Source organism: Cyclopterus lumpus, chromosome 1 (genome assembly GCF_009769545.1).
Source record: "Cyclopterus lumpus isolate fCycLum1 chromosome 1, fCycLum1.pri, whole genome shotgun sequence".
Lineage (NCBI taxonomy): Eukaryota > Metazoa > Chordata > Actinopteri > Perciformes > Cyclopteridae > Cyclopterus > Cyclopterus lumpus.
The window spans coordinates 26834180-26859369 of NC_046966.1; the positions used below are offsets into that span (position 1 = coordinate 26834180).

General features: G+C 42.5%; 3 protein-coding genes across 3 annotated transcripts in view; 2 read left to right on the plus strand and 1 right to left on the minus strand.

The window, feature by feature from the left end:
• The first annotated feature begins 362 nt into the window (after nt 1-362).
• LOC117736650 (protein PET117 homolog, mitochondrial) lies at nt 363-1853 on the plus strand. Its single transcript, XM_034542163.1, has 3 exons — nt 363-566; nt 1125-1261; nt 1730-1853. Exons 1-2 carry the CDS (start codon nt 471-473, stop codon nt 1254-1256), a joined length of 228 nt encoding a protein of 75 aa, XP_034398054.1. The 5' UTR covers nt 363-470; the 3' UTR covers nt 1257-1261; nt 1730-1853.
• kat14 (lysine acetyltransferase 14) lies at nt 1735-9862 on the plus strand. The gene is given in 12 exon segments (XM_034542039.1): nt 1735-1803; nt 1806-1995; nt 3327-3448; nt 3523-3644; nt 3970-4142; nt 4215-4646; nt 4716-5305; nt 7797-7930; nt 8171-8346; nt 8419-8609; nt 9319-9432; nt 9434-9862. Coding segments are annotated over 12 exon segments (2373 nt in total). The 3' UTR covers nt 9494-9862.
• Nucleotides 9863-9919: 57 nt separating this feature from the next.
• The window catches only part of dzank1 (double zinc ribbon and ankyrin repeat domains 1), a 54820-nt gene continuing 39549 nt past the window's right edge, over nt 9920-25190 (minus strand). The window contains 5 exon segments of the mRNA XM_034542288.1: nt 9920-10390; nt 11301-11375; nt 11930-12158; nt 12274-12356; nt 12450-12526. The gene's annotated coding sequence lies outside the window, so the exon portion shown is untranslated.

The following is a 25190-nucleotide window of genomic DNA, read 5'->3' on the forward strand; positions in this document are numbered from 1 at the left end:
AACATAGGCAGCCTCATGGGAGATGTAGTTCTCCTAAAACTACACATTTGACAAAGGTTGAGGTTTAATTTAATATATAACATTTGTATTGTTTTATGAATCAAATGTTGAGTATTTGTTATATTATATTACATTATATTATATTATATATAAGTAGTAAAAGAAAATCAAGAATACATTTAATTTTTTTATAATTTCAATTAAGGGGCGATGAACACATTAATGCATCAATAATTATAACACAATGATATCATAGATATTATTATTCAGAATTAATAGTTAATGTTGGTACTTTATTTTGATGATAGTACTTTTCTATGTATTTTTACTTGTAATTAGAGTACTTCCTCCAGCCGTAATAAAGCAGCAGAAGAAGAAGAAGCCGTCATAAAGCAGCAGAAGAAGAGCGCGAGGGGACCAGTTAGCAGCTGGCTAACGGGATGCTAAGCTAACGGGAGCTGATTAACGGGATGTCGACGGTCTCTAAAGTGGTTCTGGGAGTTTCTGTGGTTCTGACTCTGAGCACCGTGGCTGCTGTTCACCTCAAGCAGTCCTGGGACCGACAGGTGAGACGGGTGACCCGGGCCGAACCGGGCCGAACCGGGCTAAGGGTTAGCTGCGGAGGTCACCGGAAGTTACCGGAGCTCTTCATTGAGCAGCTGCCGGTGTTTAAACCGTAAACAGAGAAACTAGATAGTTAACGTTAAATAAAGCTACAGTGGGAAACGTTGATGCAGACAACAGCGAGTCACAACATCCGGTACCGTCTTTCAAAATAAAGTGTGTTTCCGGTGCGAGACTTCAATGTAAGTGGACCATGCACGCTCACAGCTAGCCTGTGACGTATTACCAAGTGTGACCCGTGGAGGCGGTCGTCACGTCCCTGGTGTCGGTCAGTAGTGCTGCCCCCTGCTGGTGTCGGTCAGTAGTGCTGCCCCCTGCTGGTGTCGGTCAGTAGTGCTGCCCCCTGCTGGTGTCGGTCAGTAGTGCTGCCCCCTGCTGGTGTCGGTCAGTAGTGCTGCCCCCTGCTGGTGTCGGTCAGTAGTGCTGCCTCCTGCTGGTGTCGGTGTATATATATATATATATAAAATGTGTGTGTTGACCTTGGTATGTTTGACCTCCAGCGGCTCCACGAAGGCGTCCTCAGGGATCTGGAGCGGCTGCAGAGGAAGAAGGACAATCTGCGCCTCCTGGAGGAGCAGAGGGCTCTGACCTCACAGCTGGAGGAGGAGCGGCAACGCCCACAGGAGCACTGAGACAGGTAACACACCTGGTCACTCGCCGGGACAATGAATGACCTCATTGAACACCGCTTCAAGTAAAATGTTGCTTTGGTAAAAGTACTAAAGTATTTGCATAAACACAGGCAGAATAATACATCCGTTATTGGATTAATGTGATCATCACTTTTATGTTGCAGCTCATATTAAATACTTAATTAGGATAAATACTACTTAATAATGCATCAACATGTATTAAGATGATTATATGAAGTCTTAATCTGTAAAGCCAAACTAGTTTGTAGTTTAACTTTGGATAAAAGCGTCAGTTAAATGACATGTAATGTAATGTAGTAACTATTATCAGATACATGTTGTGATGTAGTGGACAACAAGTATTCACTTATGTACAAGTACCTCAACATTGTACTTGGAGTTCTCTATTATTTACTTTCAATCGAGTCCTGATTGAGGGTTCAGAAGCGACTCCCTGACGTTTACCTGTACAGGTGTGATGGACAGCAGCAGCGAGCAGCTGGGGGGAGGGGAGGACGAGGCGGCCTGCACCTCAGCCTCAGAGGGGCCTGGAGGAGGGGGGAGGTGGAGGGGGAGACGCTGCTGATCGTGGAGTCTGAGGACCAGGGCTCCGTGGATCTGTCGCATGACCAGAGCGGAGACTCTCTGACCAGCGACGTGGGCGAGGAGGCCGACGGAGGCTGGGCCTGTGAGGACATGTCCTTCTACTGCGACCGCTGCCACAAGTGGGTCCCTGCAGGTGAGGAACCTTCACCTGTCTAATGTTCCTTTAGAGATAATACCTGTTGTTCTCCTGATGTCCACTGGGGGCATTAATACTGTATTATAGAGATAATACATGTTGTTCTCCTGATGTCCACTGGGGCATTAATACTGTATTATAGAGATAATACATGTTGTTCTCCTGGTGTCCACTAGGGGCATTAATACTGTATTATAGAGATAATACATGTTGTTCTCCTGATGTCCACTAGGGGCATTAATACTGTATTATAGAGATAATACATGTTGTTCTCCTGGTGTCCACTAGGGGCATTAATACTGTATTATAGAGATAATACATGTTGTTCTCCTGATGTCCACTAGGGGCATTAATACTGTATTATAGAGATAATACATGTTGTTCTCCTGATGTCCACTAGGGGCATTAATACTGTATTATAGAGATAATACATGTTGTTCTCCTGATGTCCACTGGGGGCATTAATACTGTATTATAGAGATAATACATGTTGTTCTCCTGGTGTCCACTAGGGGCATCAATACTGTATTATAGAGATAATACATGTTGTTCTCCTGGTGTCCACTAGGGGCATTAACTCTGTATTATAGAGATAATACATGTTGTTCTCCTGATGTCCACTAGGGGCATCAATACTGTATTATAGAGATAATACATGTTGTTCTCCTGGTGTCCACTAGGGGCATTAACTCTGTATTATAGAGATAATACATGTTGTTCTCCTGATGTCCACTAGGGGCATTAATACTGTATTATAGAGATAATACATGTTGTTCTCCTGATGTCCACTGGGGGCATTAATACTGTATTATAGAGATAATACATGTTGTTCTCCTGATGTCCACTAGGGGCATTAATACTGTATTATAGAGATAATACATGTTGTTCTCCTGATGTCCACTGGGGGCATTAATACTGTATTATAGAGATAATACATGTTGTTCTCCTGGTGTCCACTAGGGGCATTAATACTGTATTATGAGATAATACATGTTGTTCTCCTGATGTCCACTAGGGGCATTAATACTGTATTCTGAGATAATACATGTTGTTCTCCTGATGTCCACTAGGGGCATTAATACTGTATTATGAGATAATACATGTTGTTCTCCTGATGTCCACTGGGGGCATTAATACTGTATTATAGAGATAATACATGTTGTTCTCCTGATGTCCACTGGGGGCATTAATACTGTATTATAGAGATAATACATGTTGTTCTCCTGATGTCCACTGGGGGCATTACTACTGTATTATAGAGATAATACCTGTTATTCTCCTGGTGTCCACTAGGGGCAGAAAGATGATATTAAATGTGTGTGTCTCAGCTCAGCTCAGAGGTGAGCAGCCCAGCTACCTGAAAGGAGACAACTTCTTCAAATTCATCTGCTGTGACTGCTCGGAAGACGGAAAGGAGAGCTTTGAGAGGATGAGACTCACCTGGCAGCAGGTAAACTACCATCCCATCATAACAGCACACACACACACACCTGTGGTCATTAAGCCTGTGCCGCTGTGTGTCAGGTGGTGATGTTGGCCATGTACAACCTGTCTCTGGAGGGGACGGGCCGCCAGGGCTACTTCAGATGGAAAGAGGACATCTGTGCTTTCATTGGTCGACACTGGAACTTCCTGCTGGGAACAAGGTCTCTAACCTTCATTGATGCTTCTATAAACGTCATATTCATCCTGCTTTCAGTGAACTGTATTAGTCATGTGACCACAGAATAGACTCGTTGCCTCTAAACCGTAAACTCAGCGAAGGTCTTTCCAGGAACCGCTCAGAAGTGGTCCGCTGTACAGTTCTAGTTTTAGGATCTTTTAATAATGCTTTTGAGACGGGCGATTAATATCAATAGTTTTTAATACAGAATTGATTTGTGGAGGCAGCACCTGGTTCCTCAGTTGGAGACACTGCTGGGCCAGAAGATGAGTTTCCTGTTGCAGTGTTTGACCTGTTGACCTCTGCAGGAAGAAGACCTCCACGTGGTGGAGCACGGTGGCCGGCTGCCTGTCGGTCGGCAGTCCCACCTTCTTCCGGTCTGGAGCGCAGGAGTTTGGAGAGCCGGGCTGGTGGAAACTGGTCCAGAACAGACCGCCGACTCTGCGGCCGGAGGCGGATAAATCCACCACCAAGGTGAAAGGTAACTGGCGCTCCAGCAGGACTCGGTCAAAATGTGGCAGAATGGACTCTCACCTGAGATTCTCACCCGCAGCCTCTAAACCTGCCGTGGACCCGATCATCACCGTGGAGGGGCTGAGGAAGCGCGGCGCCAGGAACCCGGTGGAGAACGCCATCCAGCTGAAGGAGAAGCGCTGTCGTACACAAGAGGCCAAGGACATCCGGCGTGCTCAGAAGGAGGCGGCGGGCTACGCGGACCGCAGCGCCTCCTCCACGCCGGTCAAACTGGGAGGCGGCCGCGGGGGGAGCGCCGGGCGCCGGCCCGACCTCGTCCTGGAGAAAGGAGAGGTCATAGATTTCTCTTCCCTCAGCTCATCGGACCGAACGCCGCTCACCAGCCCGTCGCCGTCGCCTTCGCCGGACTTCTCTGCTCCGGGGACGCCGGCGTCTCATTCGGCGACGCCCAGCCTGTTGTCGGAGGCGGACCTGATCCCGGACGCCATGCCGCCACAGGCGCTGTTCCACGGTGAGTTGGCGTTCGGCTCGTTCTTTTTAAATGCATCCGAGTCGATTGACGTGACGTCTGCTCCTCCAGACGACGAGGAGATGGAGACGGAGGGCATGATCGACCCCGGGATGGAGTACGTCCCTCCTCCTCGCTCCAGCCTCGCCGCCCGCAAGAAGCTCCGGCCGGCGCCGCCGCACATCAAATGTGAAGCCGACAGCGAGGAAGACGAAGGACTCGAGCGCGCCGGTGACTTTGAGGAGCAGGTGGGACGCGGCGAAGGGGCGTCACTGTCCGCGGGCGGAGGTGTTGGTGCGGGGGGGGCGGAGCGGAGGAGGATAACTCATACCGAGAAAGCCGACGGCGGCGTCTCCCAGACTCCCCGCTTCACCTCGCTCAGCCTGTACGAGGAGAGGATGCTGCTGCGGCGGCTGGACGCCTGCTCGCTGGCCTTGGCCGTCACGCCGCAGGCCAGGCGCCTCCACAGGAAGCTGCTGGTGCGCCAGGCCAAGAGGCAGAGAGGGCTCCCCCTGCTGGACGTGGACCGGGCCGTCAGTGCTACCCTCAGCCTGGTGGGAGGGCTCTACGGCTCCCAGGGGGTGGGGGCGCTGGTGCAGGGGGCCGTCGTGGGGAAATACTGCACCACCAGCCAGGAGCTGCGGATTCTGGATCGGTTCCAGGTACCCATCATGCATCCTGGAAGTGGTTGGAGCTGGTCGGTAACGACTTCATGAGCGTGTCCTGACGTAATTCATGAGCGCGTCCTGACGTAGTTCATGACTGGCCTGACGTGGTTCATGAACGCGTCCTGACGTAGTTCATGACTGTCCTGACGTAGTTCATGAACGCGTCCTGACGTAGTTCATGAGCGCGTCCTGACGTAGTTCATGAGCGCGTCCTGACGTAGTTCATGAGCGCGTCCTGACGTAGTTCATGACTGGCCTGACGTGGTTCATGAACGCGTCCTGACGTAGTTCATGACTGTCCTGACGTAGTTCATGAACGCGTCCTGACGTAGTTCATGACTGTCCTGACGTAGTTCATGAGCGCGTCCTGACGTAGTTCATGACTGTCCTGACGTAGTTCATGAGCGCGTCCTGACGTAGTTCATGAGCGCGTCCTGAGGTAGTTCATGAACGCGTCCTGACGTAGTTCATGAGCGCGTCCTGACGTAGTTCATGAACGCGTCCTGACGTAGTTCATGAACGCGTCCTGACGTAGTTCATGAACGCGTCCTGACGTAGTTCATGACTGTCCTTGACGTAGTTCATGAGCGCGTCCTGACGTAGTTCATGACTGGCCTGACGTGGTTCATGAACGTGTCCTGACGTAGTTCATGACTGTCCTGACGTAGTTCATGAACGCGTCCTGACGTAGTTCATGACTGTCCTGACGTAGTTCATGAGCGCATCCTGACGTAGTTCATGAGCGCATCCTGACGTAGTTCATGAGCGCGTCCTGACGTAGTTCATGAGCGCGTCCTGACGTAGTTCATGAACGCGTCCTGACGTAGTTCATGAACGCGTCCTGACGTAGTTCATGACTGTCCTGACGTAGTTCATGAGCGCGTCCTGACGTAGTTCATGAGCGCGTCCTGACGTAGTTCATGACTGTCCTGACGTAGTTCATGAGCGCGTCCTGACGTAGTTCATGAACGCGTCCTGACGTAGTTCATGACTGTCCTGACGTAGTCCGTGAGCGCGTCCTGACGTAGTTCGTGAGCGCGTCCTGACGTAGTTCGTGAGCGCGTCCTGACGTAGTTCATGAGCGCGTCCTGACGTAGTTCATGAGCGCGTCCTGATGTAGTTCATGAACGCGTCCTGACGTAGTTCATGAGCGCGTCCTGATGTAGTTCATGAGCGCGTCCTGAGGTAGTTCATGAGCGCGACCTGACGTAGTTCATGAGCGTGTCCTGAGGTAGTTCATGAGCGCGACCTGACGTAGTTCATGAACGCGTCCTGACGTAGTTCATGAGCGCGACCTGACGTAGTTCATGAACGCGTCCTGACGTAGTTCATGAGCGCGTCCTGACGTAGTTCATGAACGCGTCCTGACGTAGTTCATGAACGCGTCCTGACGTAGTTCATGACTGTCCTTGACGTAGTTCATGAGCGCGTCCTGACGTAGTTCATGACTGGCCTGACGTGGTTCATGAACGTGTCCTGACGTAGTTCATGACTGTCCTGACGTAGTTCATGAACGCGTCCTGACGTAGTTCATGACTGTCCTGACGTAGTTCATGAGCGCGTCCTGACGTAGTTCATGAGCGCATCCTGACGTAGTTCATGAGCGCGTCCTGACGTAGTTCATGAGCGCGTCCTGACGTAGTTCATGAACGCGTCCTGACGTAGTTCATGAACGCGTCCTGACGTAGTTCATGACTGTCCTGACGTAGTTCATGAGCGCGTCCTGACGTAGTTCATGAGCGCGTCCTGACGTAGTTCATGACTGTCCTGACGTAGTTCATGAGCGCGTCCTGACGTAGTTCATGAACGCGTCCTGACGTAGTTCATGACTGTCCTGACGTAGTCCGTGAGCGCGTCCTGACGTAGTTCGTGAGCGCGTCCTGACGTAGTTCGTGAGCGCGTCCTGACGTAGTTCATGAGCGCGTCCTGACGTAGTTCATGAGCGCGTCCTGATGTAGTTCATGAACGCGTCCTGACGTAGTTCATGAGCGCGTCCTGATGTAGTTCATGAGCGCGTCCTGAGGTAGTTCATGAGCGCGACCTGACGTAGTTCATGAGCGTGTCCTGAGGTAGTTCATGAGCGCGACCTGACGTAGTTCATGAACGCGTCCTGACGTAGTTCATGAGCGCGACCTGACGTAGTTCATGAACGCGTCCTGACGTAGTTCATGAGCGCGTCCTGACGTAGTTCATGAACGCGTCCTGACGTAGTTCATGAGCGTGATCTATTAATCCCAAGTGGAGTGTTTAAGAATCCATTGTGTTACCCGAGTGGAACTTTCATGCTGGTTCCAAAGAACGTAAGACTATAAAAGACTCAAGAACTAATTAATGATAGATGCTATTAAAACATTAATTCCTCAGCAGTCGGTCTGAGCTTATTTAAAATACTGGAGCCACAGTAACATGTTTAAATAACACCGTAAACAGCTGGTTCTGGCCTCAAGAACCCAGAACCACTGATAGCGTTTGTGTTCTTGTGCAGAACAACCTCTCCAGCAGGAGAGGAACCGAGCAGCTTTCTGTGTCCTTCTGGCGCCGGCTGATGGGAGCAGAGACCAGTTCAGACCGGAGCATCAAGAGTCCGTACACCTCCCGCACCCTGAAGCCCTTCATCAGGTAATGGGTTCTCATCCGAGTCCTCTAGCCTGTATACTCGTGGTGTTTAAGGGTTCTCATCCGAGTCCTCTAGCCTGGATCCTTGTGGTGTTTAAGGGTTCTCATCCGAGTCCTCTAGCCTGAATCCTTGTGGTGTTTAAGGGTTCTCATCTGAGTCTTCTAGCCTGGATCCTCGTGGTGTTTAAGGGTTCTCAGCAGAGTTCATTTTGTCGTCACAGAACAGGACTGTTTGTCTTTCAGGAGGGATTACGAGAGTCGTCCAGTGAAGCTGAGGTTGTTGGATGAGATCCGAGCGTACCCTCACAGGAAGGAGCCTGACTGGACCCCTGAACCCAATGCCCCCATTGACTACTGCTATGTCCGCCCCAACCACATCCCCTCGGTTAACGCCATGTGTCACGATAACTTCTGGCCAGGTATCATATGCACGTTCTTCTTCTCAGATCCGTTCTACATTCAGCCCGTCTCTAAACCTTCGGTTCCTCCAGGTGTCGATCTGTCGGAGTGCCTGCAGTACCCGGACTTCAGCGTGGTGGTCCTCTACAAGAAAGTGGTGGTGGGCTTTGGCTTCATGGTTCCTGACGTGAAGTACAACGAGGCCTATATCTCCTTCCTGCTGGTCCATCCCGAGTGGAGGAGAGCCGGCATCGGCACCTTCATGATCTACCATCTCATTCAGGTTAGGCTCCACCTGGGGGCCGGTATGGAGGCTACAGACCGGCTCCGACTGGGGGCCGGTATGGAGGCTACAGACCGGCTCCGACTGGGGGCCGGTATGGAGGCTACAGACCGGCTCCGCCTGGGGGCCGTTATGGAGGGCTACAGACCGGCTCCGACTGGGGGCCGGTATGGAGGCTACAGACCGGCTCCGCCTGGGGGCCGTTATGGAGGCTACAGACCGGCTCCGACTGGGGGCCGGTATGGAGGCTACAGACCGGCTCCGACTGGGGGCCGGTATGGAGGCTACAGACCGGCTCCGCCTGGGGGCCGGTATGGAGGCTACAGACCGGCTCCGCCTGGGGGCCGGTATGGAGGCTACAGACCGGCTCCGACTGGGGGCCGGTATGGAGGCTACAGACCGGCATCGCCTTGGGGGCCGGTATGGAGGCTACAGACCGGCTCCGCCTGGGGGCCGGTATGGAGGCTACAGACCGGCTCCGACTGGGGGCCGGTATGGAGGCTACAGACCGGCATCGCCTTGGGGGCCGGTATGGAGGCTACAGACCGGCATCGCCTTGGGGGCCGGTATGGAGGCTACAGACCGGCTCCGACTGGGGGCCGGTATGGAGGCTACAGACCGGCTCCGACTGGGGGCCGGTATCTTAATTGTTGACGAGAAAGCATGGCGTCATATAAAGATGATTAACGTGAACCCCGTCCTGTCTCAGACCTGCATGGGGAAAGACGTGACTCTGCACGTGTCGGCCAGTAACGCCGCCATGCTGCTCTACCAGAAGTTTGGCTTCAAGTCGGAGGAGTACATCCTGGACTTCTACGATAAGTAACTACCCAGTGGACAGCACGGAGTGCCGCCACGCCTTCTTCCTGCGACTGAGGCGCTGACTTCACGGCTGTTGGACGGCACAATGCCTGGCTCGAGGGCACCTGGGCAGTGGCAACTGACCACTGTCGAAATCTAATTCAACTTTATTAAACCGAGAAATTCTGACAAACAATAATTCCGAAAATCTCGACTGGTTTCATAAATTCATTCACTTGTCTCGTGCTTTAGTTTTTCCATTAAAGCCAAAATGAATCCCAAAATAAAACTTGAGGAACCGGCTTCAGCCAGTTTGTTGTCGTCGCCCTCGACGGTAAAAAAACCACTACGGGATTCAAGATGGAAGTTCAGCTCGAGCCACAAAGAACTCGATGTTTGTGTTCCTGAATTCTACTTTTCAACAAATAAAAAAAATTAATAACATGAACTCATTTGTTTTTTCAATATAAGTTTTTATTGTCAAATACATCAGTGAAGCGACACCTTCACACGCTTCAGTATCCTGTTAACAAGTTCACCATTATATTAGTAAGAGTACTACGTATACTAGAAGTATACAAACGAGTATTCTGTGAGTTTAATCACAGAATACGTCATTTAATCTTATTTATAGATTTAAAAAAGGGCTCCATTAGAAATGGTGTTCAAGGACTACTCGTGTTCAAGGACTACTCGTGTTGCAACACATGGACCAGAGGAAACGCATGGACCAGAGGAAACCAGAGGAAACCAGTGGACCAGTGGACCAGAGGAAGCCAGTGGACCCGATGGGACCAGAGGAAACCAGTGGAGGCGGTCAGGAAGCATCACGGTTCTCTTTGGGTTTTCCCAGTTCGCCCAGCAGGTCCAGTCCGGCCCGAGCTGCCAGCAGAGTCACCATGTCGTTGCATCCGGAGTTCACCGCCACGTCGTACGCCGTCTGACCGCCGCCGTTCCGCCGCCTGACACCGGCCCGGCAGCTGAGTGGTGAGAGAGCGTGATGTCATGAGGGCTCGGTGACATCAGCAGGTGGAGGAGCAATAATGTGTCCAACAATCAGGGCCAGTTTGTTAACTGAATCTCGTAAACCAGATAAACATTTTATAACCCGAGTTCCGTGAGAACTTTCTATACGGTTTCTTTTTGTTGTTGATTAGTCTCCCTTTGTGGTAGTTTAGTGTTTCTTTGTGGTTGTTTAGTCTCTTTGTGGTTATTTAGTCTCTTTGTGGTAGTTTACTGTCTTTGTGGTTATTTAGTCTCTTTGTGGTTGTTTAGTCTCTTTGTGGTAGTTTAGTGTTTCTTTGTGGTAGTTTACTGTCTTTGTGGTTGTTTAGTCTCTTTGTGGTTATTTAGTCTCTTTGTGGTAGTTTAGTGTTTCTTTGTGGTTATTTAGTCTCTTTGTGGTAGTTTAGTGTCTCTTTGTGGTTGTTTAGTCTCTTTGTGGTAGTTTAGTGTTTCTTTGTGGTAGTTTACTGTCTTTGTGGTTATTTAGTCTCTTTGTGGTTGTTTAGTCTCTTTGTGGTTGTTTAGTGTTTCTTTGTGATTGTTTAGTCTCTCTTTGTGATTGTTTAGTCTCTCTTTGTGGTAGTTTAGTCTCTTTGTGGTAGTTTAGTCTCTCTTTGTGATTGTTTAGTGTTTCTTTGTGATTGTTTAGTCTCCCTTTGTGGTAGTTTAGTGTTTCTTTGTGGTAGTTTAGTCTCTTTGTGGTAGTTTAGTGTCTGAAGTCATTTGATTGAATTGGCAGTATCAGTAGTATTTGACCTTTGGCCTGGACTGATGGTGTTATGCAGCGGTAGTACTGCCAATGGTAGAAGTAGTTGTGACATTTGTACTAGTACAACTATCAGTGGTAAGTTTCTCTAATTTAAGAAAAGGTTAGATGTTTCATACCTGAGCAAGACCTGAGCACCCTTCAGGCCTTCAGAGCCCAGAGCTGCAGCTTCATGCAGAGCAGTGTTCTTCATCCTGAGGAGGAGAGTTTGATCACGTTTCTCTAGTTGTGACTTCATTGTTATTAAATATAAAATAATGCAAAGTTTCCTTTGATACATTTATTTATAATACAACGGGCACGTTCAGGGAGACGGACCTCAAATGAAAGAACTCACTATGGAAACAATAAAAACAAACATTTGTAGCATATGTCCACATGGCATCCCTAAACGTACACTAATCTTTTCATAATATTTAAAACGCTAGGTTAATGCTCAATATCTGCATTTTCATCGTTTTGGGGAGTTGTAAAAGAACAAACTTCTCCTAGAGATTAAACCTGATTCATTCTAGTCGGGCAGTGTGATCCAGAGACCTTAGCAGTGAAAAGTTATCAAAGGATGAAAAGAATATTACACTATTTGTTCGGAGCAGTGGCAAAGAACACAATTTTCCATGAAAATGGAAGCTGTTTTAAATCGGCATACATTATGATTAATGGGGGAACCCTCATACTCAGCTGGTCCTTAAAGACGGGGAACCGGCTTTCCAACGGTATACAATGTATTGCCAAGAAGCCTCGTTACCACGGAGACATATCTACGGAACACTCGTCTCCAAACTGGTTTCTTGGAGGTTCTGGTTCCGGTGTGGACCTCGGGTCTCGGCCATGTGGTTCCTCTCACCGTCCAGACTGCTGGTCCCACGTCGGCTCCGCGCTGCACTAAAACAGGAAGTACGTCATGGTGACCGTTCACCAAAGCAACCGCCAAAGCGTGTTGGCCATTGCTGTTGCAGCAAGAGGGGTCCAGCCCCCTGGTGGGTCATGAGGACAAAGACGGACCAATTGGTGTAAAACTACATCAATAGCATCGACCAATCGGGGAGCAGGCTTCTCATATCAGAACTGATTGGACTCAGAGACTCGTACCTGATCCAGGAGCTGCTGGATTACGCTGATCTGACCTAAACCTGACCCGGACCCAGCTCCTTCAACAACTGTGCGTCTCTCACCTGGAACCAGGAGAACCAATCAGAGAGGAGCTTTCTTCTGTGACTGGACAGCAGAAGTCAGGTGAGTTTCAGACCCAACAAAGTGTTTCTTACCGGAGGTTTGGGAGTCGGGTTCGGTTTGGGAGTCGGGTTCGGTTTGGGAGTCGGGTTCGGTTTGGGAGGATCACTTCCTGTCAGACACACAAACCACAACTCATCCGTCTTTTTAATGAAGCAGTAGCATCGTTTCATAGTGAAGGTAAAGAGGTGGTTCTAACAGATGTTTCATAATGAAGGTAAAGAGGTGGTTCTAACAGATGTTTCATAATGAAGGTAAAGAGGTGGTTCTAACAGATGTTTCATAATGAAGGTAAAGAGGTGGTTCTAACAGATGTTTCATAATGAAGGTAAAGAGGAGGTTCTAACAGATGTAATAATGAAGGTAAAGAGGTGGTTCTAACAGATGTAATAATGAAGGTAAAGAGGTGGTTCTAACAGATGTAATAATAAAGGTAAAGAGGTGGTTCTAACAGATGTAATAATAAAGGTAAAGAGGTGGTTCTAACAGATGTAATAATGAAGGTAAAGAGGTGGTTCTAACAGATGTAATAATAAAGGTAAAGAGGTGGTTCTAACAGATGTAATAATAAAGGTAAAGAGGTGGTTCTAACAGATGTAATAATGAAGGTAAAGAGGGTGGTTCTAACAGATGTAATAATAAAGGTAAAGAGGTGGTTCTAACAGATGTAATAATAAAGGTAAAGAGGTGGTTCTAACAGATGTAATAATAAAGGTAAAGAGGTGGTTCTAACAGATGTAATAATAAAGGTAAAGAGGTGGTTCTAACAGATGTAATAATAAAGGTAAAGAGGTGGTTCTAACAGATGTAATAATAAAGGTAAAGAGGTGGTTCTAACAGATGTAATAATGAAGGTAAAGAGGTGGTTCTAACAGATGTTTCATAATGAAGGTAAAGAGGTGGTTCTAACAGATGTTTCATAATGAAGGTAAGAGGTGGTTCTAACAGATGTTCATAATGAAGGTAAAGAGGTGGTTCTAACAGATGTAATAATGAAGGTAAAGAGGTGGTTCTAACAGATGTAATAATAAAGGTAAAGAGGTGGTTCTAACAGATGTAATAATAAAGGTAAAGAGGTGGTTCTAACAGATGTAATAATAAAGGTAAAGAGGTGGTTCTAACATATGTAATAATAAAGGTAAAGAGGTGGTTCTAACAGATGTAATAATAAAGGTAAAGAGGTGGTTCTAACAGATGTTTCATAGTGAAGGTAAAGAGGTGGTTCTAACAGATGTTTCATAATGAAGGTAAAGAGGTGGTTCTAACAGATGTTTCATAGTGAAGGTAAAGAGGTGGTTCTAACAGATGTATTAATGAAGGTAAGAGGGTGGTTCTAACAGATGTAATAATGAAGGTAAAGAGGTGGTTCTAACAGATGTTTCATAGTGAAGGTAAAGAGGTGGTTCTAACAGATGTAATAATAAAGGTAAAGAGGTGGTTCTAACAGATGTTTCATAATGAAGGTAAACGAGGTGGTTCTAACAGATGTAATAATGAAGGTAACGAGGTGGTTCTAACAGATGTAATAATGAAGGTAAAGAGGTGGTTCTAACAGATGTAATAATAAAGGTAAGAGGTGGTTCTAACAGACGTTTCATAATGAAGGTAAAGAGGAGGTTCTAACAGACGTATTAATGAAGGTAAAGAGGTGGTTCTAACAGACGTAATAATGAAGGTAAAGAGGTGGTTCTAACAGATGTTTCATAGTGAAGGTAAAGAGGTGGTTCTAACAGATGTTTCATAATGAAGGTAAAGAGGTGGTTCTAACAGACGTAATAATGAAGGTAAAGAGGTGGTTCTAACAGATGTAATAATAAAGGTAAAGAGGTGGTTCTAACAGATGTAATAGTGAAGGTAAAGAGGTGGTTCTAACAGATGTAATAATAAAGGTAAAGAGGTGGTTCTAACAGATGTTTCATATTGAGGTAAAGAGGTGGTTCTAACAGATGTAATAATAAAGGTAAAGAGGTGGTTCTAACAAGATTGTAATAATAAAGGTAAAGAGGTTGTTCTACAGATGTAATAATGAAGGTAAAGAGGTGGTTCTAACAGATGTAATAATGAAGGTAAAGAGGTGGTTCTAACAGATGTAATAATGAAGGTAAAGAGGTGGTTCTAACAGATGTAATAATGAAGGTAAAGAGGTGGTTCTAACAGATGTAATAATGAAGGTAAAGAGGTGGTTCTAACAGATGTAATAATAATGGTAAAGATGTGGTTCTAACAGATGTAATAATGAAGGTAAGAGGTGGTTCTAACAGACGTAATAATGAAGGTAAGAGGTGGTTCTAACAGATGTTTCATAGTGAAGGTAAAGAGGTGGTTCTAACAGATGTTTCATAATAAAGGTAAAGAGGTGGTTCTAACAGATGTTTCATAGTGAAGGTAAAGAGGTGGTTCTAACAGATGTTTCATAATGAAGGTAAAGAGGAGGTTCTAACAGACGTAATAATGAAGGTAAAGAGGTGGTTCTAACAGATGTAATAATGAAGGTAAAGAGGTGGTTCTAACAGATGTTTCATAATGAAGGTAAAGAGGAGGTTCTAACAGATGTAATAATGAAGGTAAAGAGGTGGTTCTAACAGATGTAATAATGAAGGTAAAGAGGTGGTTCCAACAGATGTAATAATGAAGGTAAAGAGGTGGTTCTAACAGATGTAATAATGAAGGTAAAGAGGTGGTATCTAAACAGGATGTAATAATGAAGGTAAAGAGGTGGTTCTAACAGATGTAATAATGAAGGTAAAGAGGTGGTTCTAACAGACGTAATGAAGGTAAGGAGGTGGTTTCTAACAGATGTTTCATAATGAAGGTAAAGAGGTGGTGCTAACAGATGTAATAATGAGGTAAAGAGGTGGTTCTAACAGACGTAATAATGAAGGTAAAGAGGTGGTTCTAACAGATGTAATAATGAAGGTAAAGAGGTGGTTCTAACAGACGTAATAATGAAGGTAAAGAGGTGGTTCTAACAGACGTAATAATGAAGGTAAAGAGTGGTTCTAACAAATGTTTTTAGTGAAGGTAAAGAGGTGGTTCTAACAGACGTAATAATGAAGGTAAAGAGGTGGTTCTAACAGATGTTTCATAGTGAAGGTAAAGAGTGGTTCTAACAGACGTAATAATGAAGGTAAAGAGGTGGTCTAAACAGACGTAATAATGAAGGTAAAGAGGTGGTTCTAACAGATGTTTTAATAGTGAAGGTAAAGATTTGGTTCTAACAGATGTAATAATGAAGGTAAAGAGGTGGTTCTAACAGATGTTTCAAAATGAAGGTAAAGAGGTGGTTCTAACAGATGTTTCATACATGAAGGTAAAGAGGAGGTTCTAACAGATGTAATAATGAGGTAAAGAGGTGGTTCCAACAGATGTAATAATAAAGGTAAAAGGTGGTTCCAACAGATGTATAGTAATAAAGGTAAAGAGGTGGTTCTAACAGATGTTTCATAATAAAGGTAAAGAGGTGGTTCTAACAGATGTTTCATAATGAAGGTAAAGAGGTGGTTCTAACAGATGTAATAATTGAAGGTAAAGAGGTGGTTCCAACAGATGTAGATAATAAAGGTAAAGAGGTGGTTCTAACAGATGTTTCATAATAAAGGTAAAGAGGTGGTTCTAACAGATGTTTCATAATGAAGGTTAAAGAGGTGGTTCTAAACAGATGTTTCATAGTGAAGGTAAAGAGGTGGTTCTAACAGACGTAATAATGAAGGTAAAGAGGTGGTTCTAACAGACGTAATAATGAAGGTAAAGAGTGGTTCTAACAGATGTTTTATAGTGAAGGTAAAGAGGTGGATCTAACAGACGTTTCATAGTGAAGGTAAAGAGGTGGATCTAACAGAATGTTTTCATAATGAAGGTAAAGAGGTGGTTCTAACAGACGTAATAATGAAGGTAAAGAGGTGGTTCTAACAGAGTGTTCATAATGAAGGTAAAGAGGTGGTTCTAACAGACGTAATAATGAAGGTAAGGAGGTGGTTCTAACAGATGTTTCATAATAAAGGTAAAGAGGTGGTTCTAACAAACGTAATAATGAAGGTAACGAGGTGGTTCTAACAGATGTTTCATAATGAAGTTAAAGAGGTGGTTCTAACAGACGTATTAATGAAGGTAAAGAGGTGGTTCTAACAGATGTTTCATAATAAAGGTAAAGAGGTGGTTCTAACAAACGTATTAATGAAGGTAAAGAGGTGGTTCTAACAGATGTTTCATAATAAAGGTAAAGAGGTGGTTCTAACAGACGTAATAATGAAGGTAAAGAGGTGGTTCTAACAGATGTTTTATAGTGAAGGTAAAGATTTGGTTTCTAACAGATGTAATAATGAAGGTAAAGAGGTGGTTCTAACAGATGTTTCAGTAAGGAAGGTAAAGAGGTGGTTCTAACATATGTTTCAATAATGAAGGTAAAGAGGTGGTTTCTAACAGATGTTTCATAATGAAGGTAAAGAGGAGGGTTCTAACAGATGTAATAATGAAGGTAAAGAGGTGGTTCCAACAGATGTAATAATAAAGGTAAAGAGGTGGTTCCAACAGATGTAATAATAAAGGTAAAGAGGGTGGTTCTAACAGATGTTCATAATAAAGGTAAAGAGGTGGTTCTAACAGATGTTTCATAATGAAGGTAAAGAGGTGGTTCTAACAGATGTAATAATGAAGGTAAAGAGGTGGTTCCAACAGATGTAATAATAAAGGTAAAGAGGTGGTTTCTAACAGATGTTTCATAATAAAGGTAAAGAGGTGGTTCTAACAGATGTTTCATAATGAAGGTAAAGAGGTGGTTTCTAACAGATGTTTCATAGTGAAGGTAAAGAGGTGGTTCTAACAGACGTAATAATGAGGTAAAGAGGTGGTTCTAACAGACGTAATAATGAGGTAAAGAGGTGGTTCTAACAGATGGTTTTATAGTGAAGGTAAAGAGGATGTGATCTAACAGACGTTCATAGTGAGGTAAAGAGGTGGTTCTAACAGACGTAATAATGAAGGTTAAGAGGTGGTTCTAACAGATGTTTCATAATGAAGGTAAGAGGTGGTTCTAACAGACGATAATAATGAAGGTAAGAGGTGGTTCTAACAGACTGTTTCATAATGAAGGTAAAGAGGTGGTTCTAACAGACGTAATAATGAAGGTAAGGAGGTGGTTCTAACAGATGTTTCATAATAAAGGTAAAGAGGTGGTTCTAACAACGTATAATGAAGGTAAAGAGGTGGTTCTAACAGATGTTTTCATAATGAAGTTAAAGAGGTGGTTCTAACAGACGTATTAATGAAGGTAAAGAGGTGGTTCTAACAATGTTTCATAATGAAGGTAAAGAGGTGGTTCTAACAGATGTTTCATAATGAAGGTAAAGAGGTGGTTCCAACAGATGTAATAATGAAGGTAAAGAGGTGGTTCTAACAGACGTAATAATGAAGGTAAAGAGGTGGTTCTAACAGACGTAATAATGAAGGTAAAGAGGTGGTTCTAACAGATGTAATAATGAAGGTAAAGAGGTGGTTCTAACAGACGTAATAATGAAGGTAAAGAGGTGGTTCTAACAGACGTAATAATGAAGGTAAGGAGGTGGTTCTAACAGACGTAATAATGAAGGTAAAGAGGTGGTTCCAACAGATGTAATAATGAAGGTAAAGAGGTGGTTCTAACAGACGTAATAATGAAGGTAAAGAGGTGGTTCTAACAGATGTTTCATAATGAAGGTAAAGAGGAGGTTCTAACAGACGTATTAATGAAGGTAAAGAGGTGGTTCTAACAGATGTTTCATAATGAAGGTAAAGAGGTGGTTCTAACAGATGTAATAATAAAGGTAAAGAGGTGGTTCTAACAGATGTAATAATGAAGGTAAAGAGGTGGTTCTAACAGATGTAATAATAAAGGTAAAGAGGTGGTTCTAACAGACGTTTCATAATGAAGGTAAAGAGGAGGTTCTAACAGACGTATTAATGAAGGTAAAGAGGTGGTTCTAACAGATGTTTCATAGTGAAGGTAAAGAGGTGGTTCTAACAGACGTAATAATGAAGGTAAAGAGGTGGTTCTAACAGATGTAATAATGAAGGTAAAGAGGTGGTTCTAACAGATGTTTCATAATGAAGGTAAAGAGGTGGTTCTAACAGATGTTTCATAGTGAAGGTAAAGAGGTGGTTCTAACAGATGTTTCATAGTGAAGGTAAAGAGGTGGTTCTAACAGATGTTTCATAGTGAAGGTAAAGAGGTGGTTCTAACAGACGTTTCATAATGAAGGTAAAGAGGAAGTTCTAACAGATGTTTCATAGTGAAGGTAAAGAGGTTCTAACAGATGTTTCATAGTGAAGGTAAAGAGGTGGTTCTAACAGACGTAATAATGAAGGTAAAGAGGTGGTTCTAACAGACGTAATAATGAAGGTAAAGAGGTGGTTCTAACAGATGTTTCATAATGAAGGTAAAGAGGTGGTTCTAACAGACGTATTAATGAAGGTAAAGAGGTGGTTCTAACAGATCTAATAATGAAGGTAAAGAGGTGGTTCTAACAGACGTATTAATGAAGGTAAAGAGGTGGTTCTAACAGACGTAATAATGAAGGTAAAGAGGTGGTTCTAACAGATGTAATAATGAAGGTAAAGAGGTGGTTCTAACAGACGTAATAATGAAGGTAAAGAGGTGGTTCTAACAGATGTAATAATGAAGGTAAAGAGGTGGTTCTAACAAACGTAATAATGAAGGTAAAGAGGTGGTTCTAACAGATGTTTCATAATGAAGGTAAAGAGGTGGTTCTAACAGATGTTTCATAATGAAGGTAAAGAGGTGGTTCTAACAGACGTAAAGAGGTGGTTCTAACAGATGTTTCATAATGAAGGTAAAGAGGTGGTTCTAACAGATGTTTCATAATGAAGGTAAAGAGGTGGTTCTAACAGATGTAATAATGAAGGTAAAGAGGTGGTTCTAACAGACGTATTAATGAAGGTAAAGAGGTGGTTCTAACAGACGTAATAATGAAGGTAAGGAGGTGGTTCTAACAGATGTTTCATAGTGAAGGTAAAGAGGTGGTTCTAACAAACGTAATAATGAAGGTAAAGAGGTGGTTCTAACAGATGTTTCATAATGAAGTTAAAGAGGTGGTTCTAACAGACGTAATAATGAAGGTAAAGAGGTGGTTCTAACAGATGTTTCATAATGAAGTTAAAGAGGTGGTTCTAACAGACGTAATAATGAAGGTAAAGAGGTGGTTCTAACAGACGTAATAATGAAGGTAAGGAGGTGGTTCTAACAGACGTAATAATGAAGGTAAAGAGGTGGTTCCAACAGATGTAATAATGAAGGTAAAGAGGTGGTTCTAACAGACGTAATAATGAAGGTAAAGAGGTGGTTCTAACAGATGTAATAATGAAGGTAAAGAGGTGGTTCTAACAGATGTTTCATAATGAAGGTAAAGAGGTGGTTCTAACAGATGTAATAATGAAGGTAAAGAGGTGGTTCTAACAGATGTTTCATAGTGAAGGTAAAGAGGTGGTTCTAACAGATGTAATAATGAAGGTAAAGAGGTGGTTCTAACAGATGTTTCATAATGAAGGTAAAGAGGTGGTTCTAACAGATGTAATAATGAAGGTAAAGAGGTGGTTCTAACAGATGTAATAATAAAGGTAAAGAGGTGGTTCTAACAGACGTTTCATAATGAAGGTAAAGAGGAGGTTCTAACAGACGTATTAATGAAGGTAAAGAGGTGGTTCTAACAGATGTTTCATAGTGAAGGTAAAGAGGTGGTTCTAACAGACGTAATAATGAAGGTAAAGAGGTGGTTCTAACAGATGTTTCATAATGAAGGTAAAGAGGTGGTTCTAACAGATGTAATAATGAAGGTAAAGAGGTGGTTCTAACAGATGTTTCATAATGAAGGTAAAGAGGTGGTTCTAACAGATGTTTCATAGTGAAGGTAAAGAGGTGGTTCTAACAGATGTTTCATAGTGAAGATAAAGAGGTGGTTCTAACAGATGTTTCATAGTGAAGGTAAAGAGGTGGTTCTAACAGACGTTTCATAATGAAGGTAAAGAGGAGGTTCTAACAGATGTTTCATAGTGAAGGTAAAGAGGTTCTAACAGATGTTTCATAGTGAAGGTAAAGAGGTGGTTCTAACAGACGTAATAATGAAGGTAAAGAGGTGGTTCTAACAGACGTAATAATGAAGGTAAAGAGGTGGTTCTAACAGATGTTTCATAATGAAGGTAAAGAGGTGGTTCTAACAGATGTTTCATAATGAAGGTAAAGAGGTGGTTCTAACAGATGTATTAATGAAGGTAAAGAGGTGGTTCTAACAGATGTAATAATGAAGGTAAAGAGGTGGTTCTAACAGACGTATTAATGAAGGTAAAGAGGTGGTTCTAACAGACGTAATAATGAAGGTAAAGAGGTGGTTCTAACAGATGTAATAATGAAGGTAAAGAGGTGGTTCTAACAGACGTAATAATGAAGGTAAAGAGGTGGTTCTAACATATGTAATAATGAAGGTAAGGTAAAGAGGTGGTTCTAACAAAAATAATAATGAAGGTAAAGAGGTGGTTCTAACAGATTTTCATAATGAAGGTAAAGAGGTGGTTCTAACAGATGTTTCATAATGAAGGTAAAGAGGTGGTTCTAACAGACGTAATAATGAAGGTAAAGAGGTGGTTCTAACAGATGTAATAATGAAGGTAAAGAGGTGGTTCTAACAGACGTATTAATGAAGGTAAAGAGGTGGTTCTAACAGACGTAATAATGAAGGTAAGGAGGTGGTTCTAACAGATGTTTCATAGTGAAGGTAAAGAGGTGGTTCTAACAAACGTAATAATGAAGGTAAAGAGGTGGTTCTAACAGATGTTTCATAATGAAGTTAAAGAGGTGGTTCTAACAGACGTAATAATGAAGGTAAAGAGTGGTTCTAACAGACGTATAATGAAGGTAAAGAGGTGGTTCTAACAGATGTTTCATAGTGAAGGTAAAGAGGTGGTTCTAACAGACGTTCATAATGAAGGTAAAGAGGAGGTTCTAACAGATGTTTCATAGTGAAGGTAAAGAGGTGGTTCTAACAGACATTTCATAATGAAGGTAAAGAGGTGGTTCTAACAGATGTAATAATGAAGGTAAAGATGTGGTTCTAACAGACGTAGTAATGAAGGTAAAGAGGTGGTTCTAACAGACGTAATAATGAAGGTAAGAGGTGGTTCTAACAGATGTTTCATAATAAAGGTAAAGAGGTGGTTCTAACAAACGTAATAATGAAGGTAAAGAGGTGGTTCTAACAGATGTAATAATGAAGGTAAAGAGGTGGTTCTATTAGACGTAATAATGAAGGTAAAGAGGTGGTTCTAACACATGTTTCATAATAAAGGTAAAGAGGTGGTTCTAACAGATGTAATAATAAAGGTAAAGAGGTGGTTCTAACAGACGTAATAATGAAGGTAAAGAGGTGGTTCTAACAGACGTAATAATGAAGGTAAAGAGGTGGTTCTAACAGATGTTTCATAATGAAGGTAAAGAGGTGGTTCTAACAGACGTATTAATGAAGGTAAAGAGGTGGTTCTAACAGATCTAATAATGAAGGTAAAGAGGTGGTTCTAACAGACGTATTAATGAAGGTAAAGAGGTGGTTCTAACAGACGTAATAATGAAGGTAAAGAGGTGGTTCTAACAGATGTAATAATGAAGGTAAAGAGGTGGTTCTAACAGACGTAATAATGAAGGTAAAGAGGTGGTTCTAACAGATGTAATAATAAAGGTAAAGAGGTGGTTCTAACAGATGTAATAGTGAAGGTAAAGAGGTGGTTCTAACAGATGTAATAATAAAGGTAAAGAGGTGGTTCTAACAGATGTAATAGTGAAGGTAAAGAGGTGGTTCTAACAGATGTAATAATAAAGGTAAAGAGGTGGTTCTAACAGATGTAATAATAAAGGTAAAGAGGTTGTTCTAACAGATGTAATAATGAAGGTAAAGAGGTGGTTCTAACAGATGTAATAATGAAGGTAAAGAGGTGGTTCTAACAGATGTAATAATGAAGGTAAAGAGGTGGTTCTAACATATGTAATAATGAAGGTAAAGAGGTGGTTCTAACAGATGTAATAATGAAGGTAAAGAGGTGGTTCTAACAGATGTAATAATAATGGTAAAGATGTGGTTCTAACAGATGTAATAATGAAGGTAAAGAGGTGGTTCTAACAGACGTAATAATGAAGGTAAAGAGGTGGTTCTAACAGATGTTTCATAGTGAAGGTAAAGAGGTGGTTCTAACAGATGTTTCATAATAAAGGTAAAGAGGTGGTTCTAACAGATGTTTCATAGTGAAGGTAAAGAGGTGGTTCTAACAGATGTTTCATAATGAAGGTAAAGAGGAGGTTCTAACAGATGTAATAATGAAGGTAAAGAGGTGGTTCCAACAGATGTAATAATGAAGGTAAAGAGGTGGTTCTAACAGATGTTTCATAATGAAGGTAAAGAGGAGGTTCTAACAGATGTAATAATGAAGGTAAAGAGGTGGTTCTAACAGATGTAATAATGAAGGTAAAGAGGTGGTTCCAACAGATGTAATAATGAAGGTAAAGAGGTGGTTCTAACAGATGTAATAATGAAGGTAAAGAGGTGGTTCTAACAGATGTAATAATGAAGGTAAAGAGGTGGTTCTAACAGATGTAATAATGAAGGTAAAGAGGTGGTTCTAACAGACGTAATGAAGGTAAGGAGGTGGTTCTAACAGATGTTTCATAATGAAGGTAAAGAGGTGGTTCTAACAGATGTAATAATGAAGGTAAAGAGGTGGTTCTAACAGACGTAATAATGAAGGTAAAGAGGTGGTTCTAACAGATGTAATAATGAAGGTAAAGAGGTGGTTCTAACAGACGTAATAATGAAGGTAAAGAGGTGGTTCTAACAGACGTAATAATGAAGGTAAAGAGGTGGTTCTAACAAATGTTTTATAGTGAAGGTAAAGAGGTGGTTCTAACAGACGTAATAATGAAGGTAAAGAGGTGGTTCTAACAGATGTTTCATAGTGAAGGTAAAGAGGTGGTTCTAACAGACGTAATAATGAAGGTAAAGAGGTGGTTCTAACAGACGTAATAATGAAGGTAAAGAGGTGGTTCTAACAGATGTTTTATAGTGAAGGTAAAGATTTGGTTCTAACAGATGTAATAATGAAGGTAAAGAGGTGGTTCTAACAGATGTTTCATAATGAAGGTAAAGAGGTGGTTCTAACAGATGTTTCATAATGAAGGTAAAGAGGAGGTTCTAACAGATGTAATAATGAAGGTAAAGAGGTGGTTCCAACAGATGTAATAATAAAGGTAAAGAGGTGGTTCCAACAGATGTAATAATAAAGGTAAAGAGGTGGTTCTAACAGATGTTTCATAATAAAGGTAAAGAGGTGGTTCTAACAGATGTTTCATAATGAAGGTAAAGAGGTGGTTCTAACAGATGTAATAATGAAGGTAAAGAGGTGGTTCCAACAGATGTAATAATAAAGGTAAAGAGGTGGTTCTAACAGATGTTTCATAATAAAGGTAAAGAGGTGGTTCTAACAGATGTTTCATAATGAAGGTAAAGAGGTGGTTCTAACAGATGTTTCATAGTGAAGGTAAAGAGGTGGTTCTAACAGACGTAATAATGAAGGTAAAGAGGTGGTTCTAACAGACGTAATAATGAAGGTAAAGAGGTGGTTCTAACAGATGTTTTATAGTGAAGGTAAAGAGGTGGATCTAACAGACGTTTCATAGTGAAGGTAAAGAGGTGGATCTAACAGATGTTTCATAATGAAGGTAAAGAGGTGGTTCTAACAGACGTAATAATGAAGGTAAAGAGGTGGTTCTAACAGATGTTTCATAATGAAGGTAAAGAGGTGGTTCTAACAGACGTAATAATGAAGGTAAGAGGTGGTTCTAACAGATGTTTCATAATAAAGGTAAAGAGGTGGTTCTAACAACGTAATAATGAAGGTAAAGAGGTGGTTCTAACAGATGTTTCATAATGAAGTAAAGAGGTGGTTCTAACAGACGTATAATGAAGGTAAAGAGGTGGTTCTAACAGATGTTTCATAATAAAGGTAAAGAGGTGGTTCTAACAAACGTATTAATGAAGGTAAAGAGGTGGTTCTAACAGATGTTTCATAATAAGGTAAAGAGGTGGTTCTAACAGACGTAATAATGAAGGTAAAGAGGTGGTTCTAACAGATGTTTTATAGTGAAGGTAAAGATTTGGTTCTAACAGATGTAATAATGAAGGTAAAGAGGTGGTTCTAACAGATGTTTCATAATGAAGGTAAAGAGGTGGTTCTAACAGATGTTTCATAATGAAGGTAAAGAGGTGGTTCTAACAGATTTCATAATGAAGGTAAAGAGGAGGTTCTAACAGATGTAATAATGAAGGTAAAGAGGTGGTTCCAACAGATGTAATAATAAAGGTAAAGAGGTGGTTCAACAGATGTAATAATAAAGGTAAAGAGGTGGTTCTAACAGATGTTTCATAATAAGGTAAAGAGGTGGTTCTAACAGATGTTTCATAATGAAGGTAAAGAGGTGGTTCTAACAGATGTAATAATGAAGGTAAAGAGGTGGTTCCAACAGATGTAATAATAAAGGTAAAGAGGTGGTTCTAACAGATGTTTCATAATAAAGGTAAAGAGGTGGTTCTAACAGATGTTTCATAATGAAGGTAAAGAGGTGGTTCTAACAGATGTTTCATAGTGAAGGTAAAGAGGTGGTTCTAACAGACGTAATAATGAAGGTAAAGAGGTGGTTCTAACAGACGTAATAATGAAGGTAAAGAGGTGGTTCTAACAGATGTTTTATA

Bases quoted from the DNA above. Each gene is read 5' to 3' on its own strand.
- LOC117736650 (XM_034542163.1), top strand. From the start codon at position 471: ATGTCGACGGTCTCTAAAGTGGTTCTGGGAGTTTCTGTGGTTCTGACT. The intron at 567-1,124 runs GTGAGACGGGTG...TTTGACCTCCAG, and splicing joins AGCAGTCCTGGGACCGACAG to CGGCTCCACGAAGGCGTCCT.